The sequence below is a fragment of the Suillus plorans genome (assembly GCF_016647745.1).
Source record: "Suillus plorans strain S12 chromosome Unknown HD556scaffold_51, whole genome shotgun sequence".
Classification (NCBI taxonomy): domain Eukaryota; kingdom Fungi; phylum Basidiomycota; class Agaricomycetes; order Boletales; family Suillaceae; genus Suillus; species Suillus plorans.
The window spans coordinates 200,892-219,653 of NW_024537435.1; the positions used below are offsets into that span (position 1 = coordinate 200,892).

General features: G+C 42.4%; 4 protein-coding genes across 4 annotated transcripts; 3 read left to right on the top strand and 1 right to left on the bottom strand.

The window, feature by feature from the left end:
* Positions 1–7,227: 7,227 nt before the first annotated feature.
* Positions 7,228–8,004, bottom strand: HD556DRAFT_1446268 (uncharacterized protein; the record flags this gene model as incomplete). Its single annotated transcript, XM_041307058.1, has 2 exons — positions 7,228–7,703; positions 7,758–8,004. The coding sequence occupies 2 exons, from the start codon at positions 8,002–8,004 to the stop codon at positions 7,228–7,230; spliced, it is 723 nt and encodes a 240-aa protein (XP_041157302.1).
* Positions 8,005–8,887: 883 nt separating this feature from the next.
* HD556DRAFT_1446269 (uncharacterized protein) lies at positions 8,888–9,319 on the top strand (the record flags this gene model as incomplete). The annotated part of the gene is made up of 2 exons (XM_041307059.1): positions 8,888–9,182; positions 9,243–9,319. 2 exons carry the CDS (start codon positions 8,888–8,890, stop codon positions 9,317–9,319), a joined length of 372 nt encoding a protein of 123 aa, XP_041157303.1.
* Positions 9,320–9,574: 255 nt separating this feature from the next.
* HD556DRAFT_1433411 (uncharacterized protein) lies at positions 9,575–14,668 on the top strand (the record flags this gene model as incomplete). The annotated part of the gene is made up of 11 exons (XM_041305218.1): positions 9,575–9,707; positions 11,133–11,284; positions 11,441–11,598; positions 11,662–11,797; positions 11,854–11,929; positions 12,090–12,184; positions 13,351–13,392; positions 13,456–13,745; positions 13,767–13,945; positions 14,001–14,216; positions 14,310–14,668. 11 exons carry the CDS (start codon positions 9,575–9,577, stop codon positions 14,666–14,668), a joined length of 1,836 nt encoding a protein of 611 aa, XP_041157304.1.
* A 281-nt stretch (positions 14,669–14,949) lies between these two features.
* Positions 14,950–16,462, top strand: HD556DRAFT_1310729 (uncharacterized protein; the record flags this gene model as incomplete). Its single annotated transcript, XM_041300447.1, has 8 exons — positions 14,950–15,145; positions 15,199–15,260; positions 15,314–15,387; positions 15,437–15,567; positions 15,602–15,693; positions 15,748–15,963; positions 16,116–16,186; positions 16,237–16,462. 8 exons carry the CDS (start codon positions 14,950–14,952, stop codon positions 16,460–16,462), a joined length of 1,068 nt encoding a protein of 355 aa, XP_041157305.1.
* Between the last annotated feature and the right edge of the window lie 2,300 nt (positions 16,463–18,762).

Below are 18,762 nucleotides of genomic sequence, written 5' to 3' on the forward strand. Positions count from 1 at the left end.
TAGCATAGATAATAAAACTTACCTGCGATATTGGCATTGTACTGTTCCTGCCTGCGTCGTCGATCCTCAACCTGCTGTGTCTGTGACAGGACCCTGGACTTGAGCTTCGCAGTAGATCTTGTTGAACCGACGACAAGACGCACAGAACGAGAGCTTTTGGAGGCAGGCATCATATGTGGTAGGGAGAAGGAGAAAGGCATGCTCGCTGCTGCCAACAATGGCAGCAACAGTGAGGGGCGTGGAGTTAATGGGTGTCTGCCGAGAAGCGTGAGTCACATCAACAAAGTCACGTGCGGGTTGGACTTACCGTGCAAGACAACGACAAGGACATGTCAGCGCCAACTATCGTTTGTAGTGTGTGCGCGTTGATAAATAGACCTAGAATAGAAAAAGAAGTAAGAAAAACGGTAAAAATTTGAAGGACTTAGCTTTGCTCGTCGTTGACAACAGCGAGCAACAATGATTAAGCAGCGAGTGGCAAATATAGCATAACACAGAGCTTCCTGAAGGAGGGTGTGATAGTCGGGACGGTCTACTCACATAAGCTTCCGTTCTGGGAAAGTCTACAAAGGGAATTAAGGCTTTATTCGTGGTGGTACTGCTGGAGTGTGATAATTAGGAGAACAGGTGCTAGTTAGCATGTCATAGCCCCCCCCCCCCCCCCCCTACGACATCCTTATTAGGTTACATACTAGTGTGGTTGAGGTAATTTAGATTCTGTTGCATTAACCGCTTGGCTGAGAGCAGTTGGGTTCAATTCCAATGAACTCATTCAGAAGTGAGTCCTCAAGGCACATTTATCTGCATTTTGTCAGTTCTTTCAATAGCATGGTCACCGTTGATTCTTGTATACTGCTCTTACTGCAAAAGACGCAGACTTCTGCTGGGGCTCTTAACTTCAAGACCTGTTTACCTAACAATTTCCTTGAAAAAGTGCTGATGGCAGACCATCACAGTGGGCTCATGAGTGAAAACTGACAATAAAAAGATCACACAGTTGAATCCAAGGTGGATGTTAGAAATTGATGTCTGTGCCCAAGAAAATGTCAGAGCATGTTTTCATAGAAAACAAATGTTGCAATTGGCAGGTTTTAGCAGAATACAATAAATAAATGATGATCATGCTATTGAAAGAACTGACAAAATGCAGATAAATGTGCCTTGAGGATTCACTTCTGAATGTATTTATTGGCAGTGCATCTAACTGGTCTCAGCCAAGTGGTTAATACAGCAGAATCTCAATCCGTCTATGTGGGTTCAAAACCTGCTGAAGATGAATTTGCCAAGTGATCACCAGAGTCAAAATCTGTTTCTCTTGGACTGTGCAGGTTTGAAACCTGCCAGTAATACAATTCATTTTCTATGAAAGCACACCTTGAAATTTGCTCACAGTTGGTTTGCTTGCAAGCTGATCACAGTTGTGTTTAGCCAAGCAGCTGTCATTGCAGAATAAAAATCTGTTTCCATTGGAGTGCAACAAGTTTGAAACTTGTGGGATGTCACATTCATTTTTTCTATAAGAACATGTCTTGAATATTTGCTCATACATAGCATCTCAGATATTGATTCTTCATTGGTCTTAGTCAAGTTGTCGCCAGATTCAAAATCAGTTTCTCATTAACGACTGTCTGCCCTCTGGGGGCTTTGACTTAGTCATGCTCATGGTAGATCATGGCCTTATGAAGTGAATAATTATTACTCATTATAACAAGATTTCACATCAGAAGGAGTAGTCAAACTCTTTTTTTAAGAATATCTTCAAACATTTTAGACTCCACAATAAGGTTATCTCAGATCACAGTGTAAAGAGTAGACCCTGTATGGACACTTAGAAAGTGATCACCTCAGAACTCAGAGTGCGAGTATAAGTTGTCCCAAAGAGACTGCCTGTAGAACTACCTCTTAAAATATAAGTGCAGAAGGTCCGTTAAGATTGAGGATGAGAGAAAGGAAAGTCACCCAAGGTGCATTCAAAGTTCTGAAGTACTAAAGTAGTTGTCCGATGCGAGTGAAGGTGGTCCGAAGTCAAGAAACAAAGGTCTGAGGTTGCGTGAAGTTTAGAGGCTATTTTTGCAGTGTCATTCAGGTTCTCACATAGTGTGCGCTATTACTAACACAGCATGCACTTATTTTTTTATTGGCCAACAGCTGTGTATCAGCTCACGTCAGGTTTTCTTTGGCTCTATCACATGTCCTTCCTCCATCCTATCCATGTCCTCCACTTGTCCATTGGTGCATATTTTACTTGATTTGTATTAGACTGACTATATTTCTGAAGCTATATCTTTTATATTTTCATTACTTGCATTATGGACCCTTATTACATACTATCCCTACCTATCATCTCCACATAGTGCTTTGGTGCGCTCTCATATATACTGTATGCTTATGATTTTCGTGTATCATTCATCTCCCTCACAGAATCTATCACCTGTTTGCACACAATAACATCTGAATAAGAAATCTAAACCTTCAGCATATTTCTGTGTGTGCATCTCTAATGGCTGTGCTAAATGTTCACATTTACAAACTCGCATATCCTTCAATGCTACTTAGTTCACTGTCTTGCCACTTCATGGCTTTCATATTTACTCTTTGGCTCGGCCACATGGCTTCATATCGCATTACACTTATGGTGGCTCGCTCGTGCTCACATTGTGTTTGCACTAACCCTCATGTTTCATCCATTCTCAGTTACTCTCACTAGTTTCAAAGATCTCCCTTCATATTTTTACTTAGAGGAATCATTCTCAGTAGCAATCCCCTTGGGCTGAATACATACTCACGTCCAGAGGTCTATTTGAGTTTTACCCCATGTTACCCTTTCTTCCCCTTTCACCCCTTCTCATCTAGCTATTATTCCTCACACACAGCAAGCAAATGAGGTCCGAAGTCAAGAATTAAAGGTCTGATGGTGCACAGAAGTCCTGAAGAGCTTGTGAGGTTTTCAAGGGAGAATATGGTGGGTATGTTGAAGTATGTTGAAGTATAAGACTCACAAGAGTATCAAAGTACAACTATGCAAAGCCTATTGGAGAACTCTAGAGACAGCGAGATGCAAAATGGTAGTGGTCAAGCCAAACAATTGTTCCAAATGACCAAATGGATTGATTGCAGAAAGTACAACTATCTGAAAGTGACTCTACTAACTATGACTTGTAGCAAAGGAAGTGCGAGGTTTATAGCAAGCCAGATTATGTCCTACAGTGTGAAAGTCCAGGATTGCATAGGTGAGAACAGTAGCGAGATATGCTATCTGACATATAATAAGACTTGAGGCGAGTCACTACACAGATATGCATGTAATAACATGTGAGGTGTGCTGCTATATGTACTATTTGAGTAACCCAGGTATCTGTGAATTTGGCAGAATACATGCCCAGTGCAAACCTGAGTGCTACAGCATTGACAGTGGCTCATGTCCTCCCCTATTTTTCTTGTCTTTGATCAATATACACTACAGGCATTTTCCCATTTTCCTTCACCAAATATCCAAAAACATTGATTGAGAAGATAGAAATTTCCCCTCATTTTGTCTGTCAAACTATTGAAAAAAAGTAATTAATGTAACATTATTGTAAGCTGTAATTTAAAAGACAATAGATGGAAAATACAGCATTATCCTTTAAGGAACATGACTAATTTTTGCATCATGTTCCACACACAGAAAATCATTGATACATTAATTACTTTTTTCAATGTTTTGACAGACAAAATGAGGGGAAATTTCTATCTTCTCAATCAATGTTTTTTGGATATTTAATGGAGGAAAATGAGAAATTGATACCAGTCCCTGTGTTCCTATTCCATTTACCTTATAGCTACAGGCAGTACCTGTAGATGCATCTTAGTTCTGTCTAAGATACTGAGATGTAAGTATCAGCACTTAGTCGCACATTACACAATGACTAATGTTCTTGCAGTGATTCTATTTGTTAGCTCTCTTCAACTCATCCACTCATCTCTGATCTCTAGATGGATGTCTTATGGCTACTGACCTCTTTTATACTTATGGGTGTGGCTGGGCCACTGTACCCACCTGCAATGAATAATATCTATAAGATATACTGCCTATAGGTGCATTGAAGGCCCAAGCACTATTGTTGGTCTCTTAGTTCTGAGAAACCTAATTGTCAGAAAGCCCTGAAATTCTTGATCTAATATGCTTATGACACAGTTACTGAGCAAGACTATCATCTCAAAGAATTCATGCATTGTGTTTGGTCTGTTACATGAGTAATGATGGCTTATGTCCATTGTCAAGTCAATACTGAATCTGATGGTCATGCTAGTGCAGTCTGAGTCAGTGTGAGTACTCATCCACATGATTTTGATGCATGTGTTTGCTTTTGATTCATCCATCAAAAGGTACCTATAGGATTTTTGGCAGCCTGAATGCACAGTGAATTAGTTGCAAACACATAGCATACATGTAAAAATAACTACTGTATGTACCACCAATGATTTAAGGTTCTAGCCACTCCTTTGGGTCCTTCTGAGTCAAGCTCATCAACAACCAAGTCCAACAGTACCTGCTCTGGAAATGCTAAATAATGAAGATGTATCATTTGCATAATTAAAATAGTGTTACAACTTGGATAGATCAAGCCTTCTATAGCTGAATAGCTAATCGTCTAGCAGTCTCACATAGATAGAAGGACAGGGTCTAGCTCAGTGGGGCCCGGGGTGTCCTCCATCAAGCTTGGTAAGCGCAGCCACTCATCAAGCTGTAGGGCTAACAGATGTATGGCTAAGGTAGTGTAGGCTTGCCTTAGAAGTGCGGTTAAGACAGTGGGACTAGAGGTCACACTGAAAGGAGTTCTGATGGAAAACCGAGTATATCAAAGTAAGGAAATACAATGATATGTGTCTACTCTATATAGGCCTATCCTATAAGGTTCAGGAGGAGTCTGTATTTATGGATCTATCTGAGTCAGAGATAAGATGCCATGAGGCAGGTCTTCTGTGTCAAGATAAGTACATGAGGTGGGTCTGGCCTCTGAGTCATATGTGCATGAGGTGGCATGTGCTAGTCTAGGTCTAGGGGAAGAGCACCATGAGGCGGTATGTGTGAGGAATGATAGCTAGATAAGAAGGGGTGAAAGGGGAAGAAAGGGTGAAGTGGGGTAAAACTCAAATAGACCTCTGGACGCGAGTATAGATTCGGCCCAAGGGGATTGCTACTGAGAACGATTCCTCTATGTAAAAATATGGAGGGGAAACTTAGAAACAAGTAAGGGTAACTGAGAATTGAGAGAGACACGAAAGTTAGCGCGATGCGACATGAGCGCGAGCGACCCGACGTAAAACGCAACACAAAGCGGGGTCGTGCGACCGAAAGTACAATGACACATGAAAGTGTGTGGTCAAGCCGAAAGTGTTTGCAAATACCGCGAAGGTGAGTGGCAAGGCAGCGAACTGATAGGGCAATCAAGGGATATGGGTACGTGAATAGAAGAATGTTGATGCAGCAGATATGGATGCACCCGCGATGATATGAGTAAAACTTAGATTTTGAGTCAAACGATTTCTGAGTGCAAGCAGATGATCGATTTTCGTGTGGGAGTAGTGAGGTAGTTGAAAATTTCTAAGTACCAGTATATATGAGTGCGCGCTGAAGCACTATTCGGAGCCGAGTAGGTAGCGGTAATAGGTAATAAGGGTCCATGACGCAAGTAATGAAGATATAAATAATATAGAATCGGAAATATGGTCAGTCTAATATAAATCAGGAAAGGTACGCACCAATGGACAAGCGAAGGACATGGGGAGGATGGAGGAAGGACATGCAACAAAGCCAAAGGTAAGCCGACACAAACCAATGCACATGCACGAGCCACGGCCATCGGCCGACAACAAAAATATGCGCGCTGCACTATTGATGATGCGTGCAACATGAGGACACGAGGGATGCTGCAAAAATAGCCTTTTCAAGGCCACAAGGACTCTGAGTCCTACAGTGGCATGAGGCGCTGTAGGTCTGATGGTCCCTAGATAGGATTGGGAGGCCTTCTAGGCCATCATAATGTCATAGCAGCGGTCCAGGCTGCTTTAGGTGTCTGGTGGTGTTCTGCTGCATCAGTAAGTTGTGAAGAGGAAACAATGAGTGAAGGCAGAATGTTATTGTAACAAACAGCTCTTGTTGTGTTCAAGCAAGAGAAAGACTTAGTGCCTGTTGCTCTTATACCCTGACTGTGAGAGTGAGATATTTGGAGTCAAATACAACCCAAACCACTAGTAGAAATACTTGAAGGCAATGACTTCAGGAGAGTTTTGAATGTTCTGATCAAATGATGAGTGGTTACCAAGGGAGATGTTTGTCATGCTAAAAGGGTCTCAGCTTTGACTCAATACAAGATGGGAGCATCAGAAGATGCCAAAAAATCCTAGACCTCACTTATCCACCTGAGGAGCCTGAATTCAGCATATCAGTAACTTCAGACATCCAGATTTCTTCTGGAATCTGTAGCATCTATTTCTGAATTCAGTCATCCAGTCATTCAGACTAATTAGACTTTCAGTCATTAAAATCATCCAGTATATCAGATGTTCCATTGAGTCCAACCACTCAGGTCATCAGCCATCCAGTTGTTTCAACATTCCAGACTCATCAGTTCTTCAGTATACTAGGATGATTAGTAGAGCAGGTATTCAGTTGACCAGGCTATCAGGTATTCCAGCATAACCAGTAGACCATTATTCCAATAAAACAGTAGCCCAGTAGCTGAGTATTTCAAGTCCACAGTTCTATAGTAGCCTAGTAATCAAGTAATCTAGTGGTCTAGTGGTCTAGTAGCTGAGTATTCCAAGCTCACAGTTCCATAGTAGCCTAGTGTTTCAGTAGACTAGCTTTGCAGGAAATCAAATATCCCAATGATTTAAGCATTCCACAGTGGCAGTCAATTCTCAAACAACAGTCTATCAGTCTGCCCAAGCACCAGAATACCAAACAAAACAGTCCATTCATAGACCTGACCATACAAATTTCTAACCTACTACTCAGACTTAGACTCAGACTCGTAACATAAGGCCCTTTCTAATAATCCTGCTCCACCTGTGTAATATTGTTGAGCTCATATGGACTTCAGCTTATGAGCCCCAATGAAATGTGCAGCTCCTTTGAATCATGATTGGAGCTGGGCTCTGGGTCAACTTTAGATCTCTTGCTAGGTTAGGCAGATGTTGGAGTGTCCATGTCGATGTCGGACCTGAACTTAGAGTCGCTGTTTAATCTGTTAGCTGAGTGGATGATGGGGCATCATTGTCAGAAGAATTGAGCGGTACGGTGAAGTGAAAAAGTGACAGTGGCACTGTCTGTTGTCCTGTGGTTTCTTGTGTCTTGCTCTCTGATAAGCTCTGTGACAATGTCCTATCTGCACCACTTGGAGACGAATCAGGCCATACTTGATCTCCTTGCTCTTTCGACATACTTGACAAGGTGGCGGGCCATTCTGGTATGTAATCAGTACTTGTTTGCCTGTGTGCCTCCCCTACACTGCCTCGAGGCAAAACACCACATGTTGAAGCTTTTTGAGATGATAATTTCTGCTCCATCTGAGATAAGGCGACAGTTTGAAACAAATTGACACAACCTACAGAAATAACTGGCTTCTGCCCCTTGGTGATTTTGACGTCTGGAGGAATATTGGGGAGATCAGGATGATCATCGAGTCCTGAGAAGGGATTTACTGAGGTGTTCCTGCCTGAGTTTGTGAAAATATACTAGATGTGTCAGAAAGATGCCTTAAATCACATACCTGATATGCATAAATCTGCGGACCAGCTGTTTGGAGCTGGCTGCGAATGCTGAGCTAGTGAAGCTATTTTTCCGTAAGGCAAAGCAGATTTCTGGTTTTGATTTAGCACACTAGCTTCCACAATGGAAGACCAGCCAGGGATGACACCAGATGTAGCTGGTTGAGAGGTAGAGCGAAAGGTTGAGGCTTTAGTCTTTTTGGAGGGACAACATCTAAAATAGTTGATTGATGCGCGTATAAGGTCCATGGTGGTAGGTAGTAAGGGCAATTCATGTTTAAGTGCTGATTAATTTCAAATAAAAATAGCTTACTCAATGTCATCAAACTCTGAGTCATTGAATGTGTGTTTGGTGAGCCTCACATTCTCCTTACAACTATCCTTTTGACTCTTTGTTGCACAATTTCCATTTTCAGTGTCCTTGAGGCTTGCATCATTATCTTGGTTCATTGCAGCTGTGTCTGTGGTATGTGATTGCAATTAACAGTAAACAAAAGTAAGGTGCACACTTACCCCTTGTATGATTCTGAGTCATCGGTTTTGTTGTCTTCAACAGTCTGGTTGTTTTCAGCACACTGGGTCCAATTGGTTGATGTGCCTCCGCTCTATCTTGAGTTTCTTTGGCACATATTGCCTCCTCCATCTCGACGACATTGTTGGATGTCTTACCCTTACTCTTTTTCTTAAGGTCAGCTGCCTTTCTCTTTTCCTTAAGGATCTTGTCTCGCGATCAACAGGGAGGTGGCCGGTCGACTAATCCTAGGTAAGCATGCTTGTTTGCTTTACGAGTGTCCACCATACCGACATGTCTATGTGCAGTAATTTAATAGTAAAATAACAACTTTGTTTGCTGACCTACTATATACATGTGAGTGTGGAAATTTCCAGTATCAAGTCCTAATTTTCCCCGTCAGTTTTTGGTCTATTTTATTGCAAAGTCGGCTAACTAGTAACCCAGTGCTCCTCAGATCAATATGAGCCTCAAGTACAACACTTGCAAAGTCACTTCTTGTGACAAGAACACAGTGCATACATGTATTTGGTATGTAACTAATATTCATCAAAGACACACATGAAACTAATTGCCCTCGCTGGTGTATAGGGCATAGGTAATCTCCATCTTATGCGGATAATGCCTCAACAACCTACCTACCGATCATGCAAGTTTTTCTGCACCAACCCTATCAATGCTCAGTGTCGCAAGGGATTTTTGACTTGTGCAGGCCTCGCCAACCACAGAAATGCTGTGCACACTAATTTAGTACCATTCCCTCCTCATATCCCTCAATACCAACCACAGACCATGGAGCATCATCACTTCAACAATAATGTTGGTCAACAACCCGACACAGATGTCGATAGCAGGAGCGACTCCAACAATGCACCTCCGCTGGGTGCATACTTTGTATGGCACTCTGTGATTGATGGTAAGTAATTGTTAGTGACTATCGTCTGGTCCAGTGGCTGACCATTCATTGTCCATACAGGAACTCCTTGTGATATGGATAGCAATGACCTCGATAGATCACAACCTCTCCCTCACAAGAAGCCAAAATCACCATAATATCTATTTGCCAATCAAGGTCACTTTTCCCTCGCTGATTTCATCTTTCAACATAACAAAATGCCAGGGACTCAGTTTGACAAGCTGATGCACATCTGGGCTGAGGTTAATAGGAGTGAGGGCAGAAGTGGGAAGTCCTCTCCATATGCTAACAAAAAAGACCTCTATGATATCATTAACACAATAAATCAAGGCAACCCATCAACACCTTAATAAAAACTTGCTAAATATGATATATGGTTTTGGGACCCACATATGTTGCTATGCAACCAGTTGTCAAACCCTGACTTTAAGGATGGTTTTGACCATGCTTCATGCCAAGTGTATAGTAACAACCATGAGAGGGTCTTCAGTGATTTCATGTCTGGAAATTGGGCGTGGAACCAATGTGTATGTTGAATAGCTAGCAATCCTATAATATATACTAACAACCTCTTAGAATGGACTGTCAGAGGACCCCGAATGTCACGGTGTCCTGCATGATATGGGAATCATGCAGAATACATACATGACATATTATCCCACATACCTACAGTCTGTTAGCCTTGTCCTCAGACTACACAAAATGTACTTTGAGTATAGACTTAAGTGCAACAGATAGCCTTGTGTGCTCCAATCACACAAAGTACGGTGTTTTGAAGAAAAGTCAAATATGATGGAGAAATCATATATTAACATAGTCCAAGTAATAGGTACACAAAAGCTTAGGTTATTACCTAACTTTTGGCTTATTTACTTTGATTACAAATAACCAATGAGAAAAGTTAAAAGCCTATAAAAAACCCTAACAAAAAAGCCCATGTTTTGCTTTGTTTTCTTTTATGATTATTCCTACCTTATCTTCCCTACGTTTTTCTTTCATTTCTTTATGTATATGATTCATTGATATCCTAGATGCTTCATAAAATATACCAGCAAGGTATGATGTCATGTGGCTCCACAGATAGTTCTGGCCTATTCTGTTGGTTTCCCTAATGTCACCCATGATGTCATAGTGATGTCATTGGATGCTAGAATATTCCGCTCCACTTGGCTCTGCAAATGCTCCACATTGCTCCACAATGAGGTCATTTATGATGCAATTCTGATGTCATTCCTCTTTTCAATCTTATTTCTTGCCCTACAGTTTTGCTCATCTCATGTATAAAAGGAGAACCAATCTTCACCCAAAAATACAAGAATTCATTTTCCTGTCAAATATCTGAAGGAATCCCCCCCTCACATTCTTCCACTTTCTCTGACATTGACACTCTTTGTGTTAGCCAGAAAGTGCAGACCAAGTAACTAAACTTGCTCTGAGATCATTTTACTCTTTCTTGACTGTACCTATACTATCTAGTGTGCATCTAATATACATTTCAGAGGACTAGGAGTATCAAGTCAAGCCATTTATCTGTGCCTGCAGATTCCTTTGTTAGACTATCTGCATATGTATTTACCAGTTGCACAACAGTACGCACCTCACATCACTTATCTGTCTAGTCAACAAAAAAGACTAGAGAGACTTATTTGTATCAAGTATTTTCCATCTAGCCATAGGAAAGGCTAGATATTCTTCTACAAAGTCTACATTATCTGTCTTTCCAGATAAAGTTAGATTTCTCTTGTAGAACATCTACTGTTCTAGGTAGAATCACACCACCGGGCTGTATAGCAGGTAACCTTCCATGAACAATGTGTTATCTACCACGAAAGAAGAAAAGTTGTAGACCGTGAACTTGAGGTTGTTTGGCAGCATCTAGTCTTATCAAAAGTGTAATTGTGGTGTCATTGCCTTTTGACCACTTTTATATAAGACACCTTAAGTAAGAAGACAATGGCGCAATATTCGTTCCTGTCATCTTGGGTAGCGACAAGATAACCATGTCAATTACAACTGGAAACAATGAATACTATCCACTGTACATTTCAAAGGGAAATGTACATAACAATATTCGATGCACTCACATTAATGCTGTTAGCTTGGTAGGGTTTTTGGGTATCCCTAAATGTAACTAGTTCATGTACTATTGGACAGACAATTTTGATAACCATTCTCATTCTCATTCAGCTGATTGAGAACATCAACATGATCAAGAATTTCGTGACTTCCACCGTCACTTGTTCCACAGGTCACTGGAGGCAATTCTCTCATCACTTCGGCCCACAATGACTACACCAGAGGTGCCATTATGTTCTGATGGACATTACTGTTGCGCAATTCATGAGCTCAGACCATATATCGCTGATTACCCCAAGCAATGTTTACTTTCCTGTATTGTTCAAGGCTGGTGCCTAAGGTATGCAACAATGTCTCTATACTGTTTATTTTTTTCAGATGCTGATTTTGCAGTTTTGATGAGGTGTACTGCCTCAAAAAGAGACTTGGACAAGAAGAATGCAGGTCACCTCCGAACACATGAATTTACTGAACTATTGAGGGACATGTATACATGGAAAGTGTTATGGGACAACTGGGGGATCGTCAATGATATTATGGTAAGTACTACTATCTCACCTCCAATGAGACATTGCCAATTCATTAAGTGTTTTAGCCATTTATAGCCTCATTTCCTCGGGCAAATATTCATGAGTTGTTGTCACCCAATCTGCTCCACCAGGTGATTAAAGGTTCATTCAAGGACCACCTTGTTACCTGGGTTGAAGAATATTTGGCGAAGACATTCAGAACATCTAAGGCTGCAGCAACAATGGCTGAGATAGATTGAAGGTACATATCTCAATCAAGCTACTATATGTGATGTACTCATGTGCTTCTATCATATCAGAGTTTCTGCTGCTCCGTCGTTCCCTGGTTTAAGACGCTTTCCTGAAGGTCAACACTTCAAACAATGGACAGGTAATGATTCAAAGGCCCTGATGAAGGTAGCAGTGTTGATTCACTATGATAGCTACTGTCATATCCCGTATTCCGGACCTACATCCGACAATGTTCCCACACCTCATCCGGACCTTCAGACGCCCTATCCATGTCCCCAGTCCTCTATCCATCCGGATCCCTGCACCTCTGCACATCCACATCCAGATCCCTTTAGCTCCATACATCAGACCTCCATACCTCTGCAGCTAGCCTGCATCATTCATCCTTTGTCCCATCACCCTAAAGTCATATCCCGTATATCCACACTTCTCGTCCGGATCTGATCTGATCTGATCTGATCTGATCTGATATATGATAAGCTTCTTAATTCATTTCCTGTGCATATAACGTTAACACAGCCTATTCCTCTATTTGGTATTCCTTGTCCTCGGTATCTCGGTTATACTTACTACCGGTATGCTTACTGATCCGTTAAACCTATGCTTCATTTCCGACTCGCGCTTGATAACTTTGCTTATGCTTCATACATAGCCTCGGACTCTTGCTTACTGATCTTTCCGTTATTTCCTTAGTATATAAACTCTTGTATATGTCCTGTAGTTCCTCAGTCTGAATATCATATTAGTCCTCGCACTAGTCTTCACACTAAGTCCTTATATCAGTTCTAGTCTTCCGACTTAGTCAATATCCATCTTAGGCCTAGGGAGAAATTCCCTAGGCCAGGACTCTGCTTATCCGATACTCCGCTCATCCGCTCATCCACTCATCCACTCATCCGATCCTCCGAAGTTTCCAGAAGTTCATCCGGATCTTTCCCGCGGTCCTCCGGACCTATTCTGCTTCGGACTTTGTCCTTGTAGCCTTTCCTCTGTTTGCTTCTACTCAGGACGTGTCCTGAGTAGCCATTATACATATCCGTATCAGGACGAAACCTCATTGTAATTTCTGGAAATTCCTCCGGAACTTTCCCGCACTCATCCGGAAGTTACTTACACTCGTCCAGAAAGTCCGTCCAAAGTTTCCCACACTTTGGATATCCTTTGGACATCTTCGGACTTCCTCCGGACATCATTCTGAAATTAAGGGCACATACTCGGGTAAGGGGCGCAGCACACAAGCTGAAGCCAAGCCCCTCAGAATCAGTCCTACCCTTTGTGCATGGTCTTAACAACTACAGTTGAACTAATATACTATTATTTTGTCATACTAGGTATTTCTTCCTGCAATTACCGGCCTTGTTCCAGATCAAATGGTCTGAGCCATTTCTGCTTTTATGGAATTTTGCTATCTCACATGTTGTTCTACCCTCAGCGAGGCTAACCTAGATGCACTGGACAATGCTTTGGCTTGGTTTCATAAAGAGCACAACATTTTCATTGACTCTAGTGTTATGCCAGACGGAATATCACTTCCACGCCAACATGCTTTGATGTATTATCAAACACTTATACAGCTTTATGGTGCCCCAAATAGCTTGTGCTCATTGATCACGGAGTCGAAGCACATCAAGGCCATCAAGAAACCCTGGAGGCGCTCAAATCATCACCTACCTTTAGGTCAGATGCTCTTGATCAACCAGCGACTCAATAAACTTGCTGCATTCAAGTCTCACCTTGCTACCCACAGATTCCTAAACCCAGCCTCATTGGAACCTGCTGACATAGATCAAGGTGACTTCGAGGATCCCAATGACAAATTTGATCCTGAGGAGGCTCGTTTTAGAAATGACTCCAATCTTGAGGATGTTGAGCCAGATACTGAACTCACTAGGATTCAAGCATCTGTAGAACTGGCTCAGACTCGAGGTAAGAGCACTGATGATTTCTCTACTAGCAATATAGTACTTATAAGAGTACTCAGTGATGGAGTACCCTCATCAGCTTCCCGAAATTGCTGTATTTATCAACTGCCTGAATCTTCCTGAGCTAGTGGGCCGCTTTCTATATGATCAGTGCAATCCAAATGCTTCCATTCAAGCAGCTGATATAGTAGATGTCAGTGTTCTTCCAGTTATCGAGGAGAGAGTAGATGTTTTCAACTCAGCTGTTGCAACATTCCGTGCTCCAAGTGACATCTGTGGAGTTAACACAATGCAGCACCAGTATATTCACAGCTGCAGGTTTTGGTAAAATGGTTTTGCTCAACATGACTGCATATTTGCTGAAAAAGACCCCTCTCTCTCTGGATTTCAAGGCCTATATGTCGCTCAAGTCATCCTCTTCTTTTCTATCACTTATTGTGGTCAGCTGTATCCATGTGCATTGGTTTGTTGGTTCACTCCTATTGGCAATGAGCCATGTAAACCCACTGGCATGTGGATGGTAGAACCTGAATTGGATGACAATAGTGGGGAGCGGCTTGTGTCTGTCATTCACTTGGACAGTATCATGTGTGCAGCACACCTGATAGGTGTTTATGGTTCACAAGACATTCCCCATCATCTCAAACACACTGATTCTTTGGTTGCTTTTTTGGCTTACAATGTTAATAAATTTTCAGATTATCATGCTTATGAAATCGCTTATTAACCACTACTAGGAGACTACTATACACTATATGTTGGTCTTCCTTATGCTACTATTCTGTACAGACTGTACTATACTCCACAATGGTCTCCTCACAAGTGCTGGCATGCTGGACACAGCAAACTCCGCAACTCCTTTGACAGCACAGCTCGGAGTTTCTAAAGCCGCATTTGTATATATATAAGCAAGCTAACACATAGTAAGGTGCCAATCAGGCTTAACATGCCAACCTCCCTTATTCTACCACTCAGAGCACAGAGTGTTTACTATGATTGCAGTCAAGCATGGAAATCTCAGCCCTCCACACCACAGCAAAAACAATACTCCCTAGCAAGTGGCCCTCCACTGTCAAACATCATTCAACACCCTTGGCAAACCGCTTGGCCATTCAATCTAGTACAGACACCTGTGCACAATTTGAAACTAGTCTTCAAATTTCGACACTAAGAGAGCCATCAGTTCATGAAATCAATAAAGGTGGTGGGTTTTTTACTGTGTGTAGTGTTGTATCCTTTGTTAACCTTCTTAAACAGTTTGGCGTAAGAAAATCATCACTGAAATCAGAGGGCGAAGACATGGAGTCCATGATTCCCAGGTATGAGAATATTCACACAGCAATTTCGCACAGGCCTGGGCTGACTCGTGCAGAGCTTCTCTCATGTGTCAATTAATGACTATGAATATATTGTGGAAGCCATTGCCGGTGATGATGATCAGTACAAGTAAGTATTAGTATTATCCGATAATCACCATCTAATGCCTTGCTTTCAGTCCATCATACACACCCTCATCCTCACAACTCATTGTAATCCTGCCTAGCCCAATCTACGAGAATTTTCTGATGCCATTGCGCAAATCCATGGATGCTGTATTTGTGTCCATGGGTATCACCCCAGAATATGGTGAATTCATGATCCAAATGAACTAAGTGGACAGCTACAGCTGTGGAAACTGAGGTGTCCTACTCTGAGACACAAGAAGACATCCTATCCAAACTCCAAGATTACATTGACAGTGCCCTGCATATTGTTGCCCTCACATTGTTCAATATCAAGGAAAATATATGACACTCACCGCCAAAGGACTCATCGAAGATATTTGATACATTGAATAAGGTGGAGTTAGTAGTGCCATTCCACAAGTGGATTCACAAGTACAACAAACCATTTCCCAGACCAGTCACTGTGTTTCGCCACAACTGGGTGTCCACAGTTACAGTCACTGTCACTACGTGGCTCCGTCACCCTGCCAGACAACTTGATCTGGATGACCATAACAATGAGTTTTACCAATGTATGGTGAGTGGTCCCCCTCATCAAGTAGTATTGTCTGACATTAATAATAGGAGCTGATTCCAAACACTGACACCACCAGCCTTGCAAACATTCAATATTTGTTTCAACACACCCTGTTGAGAATTCGGGATACAACCCTCAATCACATTGATCAGCTGGCAGCCAAGGATGCTGCGGAGGAGTCTAGTGGTGATGAGTCCAACAGTGATGAGTTCCACATTGACAAGTGCATTTTTTCAAAAATCATGCTGCTGATTGCTTACCTTGTCTCAATAGACCCTCCACAGCTGTCGAGGACCCTTCACTACTGGCTTGTTGCACATGGGTTCCTCCAGCATTGCTCTTCAATTGGGAGATGGTGGTGCCTTACTTGCAGAGGGGGTTGAAGCAGACCGGATACAATCAATATTCCTCTTGGTATGAGAATCTACTCAAATGCAAGGCACTGGAGATGGAAAATTCGTCGGGTGGTGGATCGACCAAGAGGAGCAGGAAGGTTTGACAACCACAGTATACTGCAGCCCATCACAAAAGAATGCCAAATTGTAGTTCCAGCCCCGTCTCTGTTACATCATTTTTTCATCGCTTTGTCTTCATTGTTGTGTTGCACATTGTTCTACTAATACTAGTACTATAACTGTTGTAGTAAACTCAGACAGTGTCCGAGTCCATGTACTATTCTTGTCACTGTTACTACTAGAATCATGATGACGATCTTGCATAGTATCGGCAGCTGAGGTTTCAATATCTGCTTTAAGACTAGTATCAAAATCTGGGAGCTCTGCAAAACTAAATGTCTGAACTACTGGGTGTGCTGGGTGACTGAAATGCTCCTGTATTGTTGAACTACTGAATAACTGAATGTATCTGAACAATCTGGGACATTGTTAAGAACGTGCTCAAGGGTCAAATCTGAAGGGCTTGGCTTCAGCTTGTGCGCTGCGTCCCTTACCCGAGTACGTGCCCCTGACTTCCAAAGGCTGTCAGACGATGTCCGATGCGCGGGAATTCCAGTGGACATTCAGGAACAAGTGATCGGGCTAATCCGGACAATGTCCAAACTAGAAAGGAAACAGCGGAGCACTACCAGAGGTAGAGGCGGAGGTGTTAAGTCTATAGGAATTGATCCTAAGACTATCGGAGGACGACGAGAGGAGAAACTCAAGTCGGACAGAGGAGGGAATGAGCAGAGTCTAAGATAATATTCGAACTAAGGAAGTACAAAGATTCTACAGGGTTTATATACTATGGAGGACTTAACAGAGAATCAGTCAGCGCAGTCCGAGGCTATGCGAGGCTATGGACGGAGGATGTAGAAACGTCTAACACTAGTCTATCGGAAAATAGTAAATGAAGACAGAAATGAGGACATAGGAAAATAAAGGCGGAAATGAAATGAGGTACGGAAAATGAGTTAGCCTAACTTGAAAAGGAACATACAAAGGGATAAGGCACAGAAGATAGAGGCAGGTCGGATCCGGATGTCCAGATGTCCGGAGATGAGTGTGTGATTGGTCCGGGTCCGGAACGTGGGATATGACAGACATCTGGACAGGATAATGTCTGAACTACTGATCAACTGATCAACTGAATCAATCTGAACTACTTAGTGACTGAGTGAGACTGGGACAACTGAGGGGACTGAATGTCTGGACCACTGTGTATCTTATTGATCTGATTCACTGGAAAGAGTCTGATTTCAGATGTTCAGGTATATAGTAAGTTGTATAAGTTGATCCAGGTTTTTTTGACATTTACTGATGAGTGTCGTGAGGCTCACTCCTCATGCTGCCTTCCAAGATCTGAACACTCCAGAGGGAACACTGCCTCAGAAATTGAGCTCTGGTATTCTATATTTTAGGAAGCATTTTGTCGAGTGGCATTAAGAATTAATAAAGAAATTCTATGTTTTGTTGTTATATCTATATGATGCATGGTTGTACTTTGCCGACTTTACTCTTGGAAATTTTGCGCAATCCTCGTGGACGTATCATGACTACCATGACGCTGTCCATATATTTATGACAAAGATCCATGCGGCATAGAGAATTCTGAAGTGACGTCGAGCTAGCGGTCCGAATCGAGGGCTTGCTTGCCTGCTGTTGCTATCAGACCATTAATGGCTGGGGTTCCAGGTCGGGAGGAGTCGGTTCGGCCATCGAGAGTAGTTTGGAGGATGTTTTCGATGATCCTGCGCGGTTGAGATAAGGATGGGATTCGATCTAGTGTAAAAAATTGGGTTTAGCGGATGTTAAGTGGGGCGGGGAGGCGCCTGGTGTTGGCTTCTGGCTGCCTAGTCGGGGTGCCACGTGGAAGAAGCCATCCGCGTAAGCCAAGGCCACGTCAGTCCTTGGGCCGCCTTAAGTCTCAATCAACGAAGTTAGCCAAAAGTGTAAACTGAATAGAAAGATCAATCTTTAGTGAAGGTGGTGGTGCAATGGCCGTGTCACCTCCGCAGCAGGCACGGCCGGAAAAAATGAGGCATGCCAGCGAACACAAGGTCACATAATGCAGCACGCAAATAGCATAATTGGAGCGCTGCGAAGAGACGGGTTCAGATACGGTTCAAATCAGTGATCCATGCTGGAAAACTCACATATCATGAATTATACCCCTGACTATACAATAGGATTTCAGTAACGTGCAAGGTTATGATACAACGGTCGCGATCAATTGAATACGCTCTTACATATTCTGCCATACGCAGGATATAAAAGCTGGTCGTCGTCCTATGGCGTTCCCCAATCTACAGAGATATCATTCGAGATCCCCCTCAGAAGATTCTATATTATCTCGCACGAA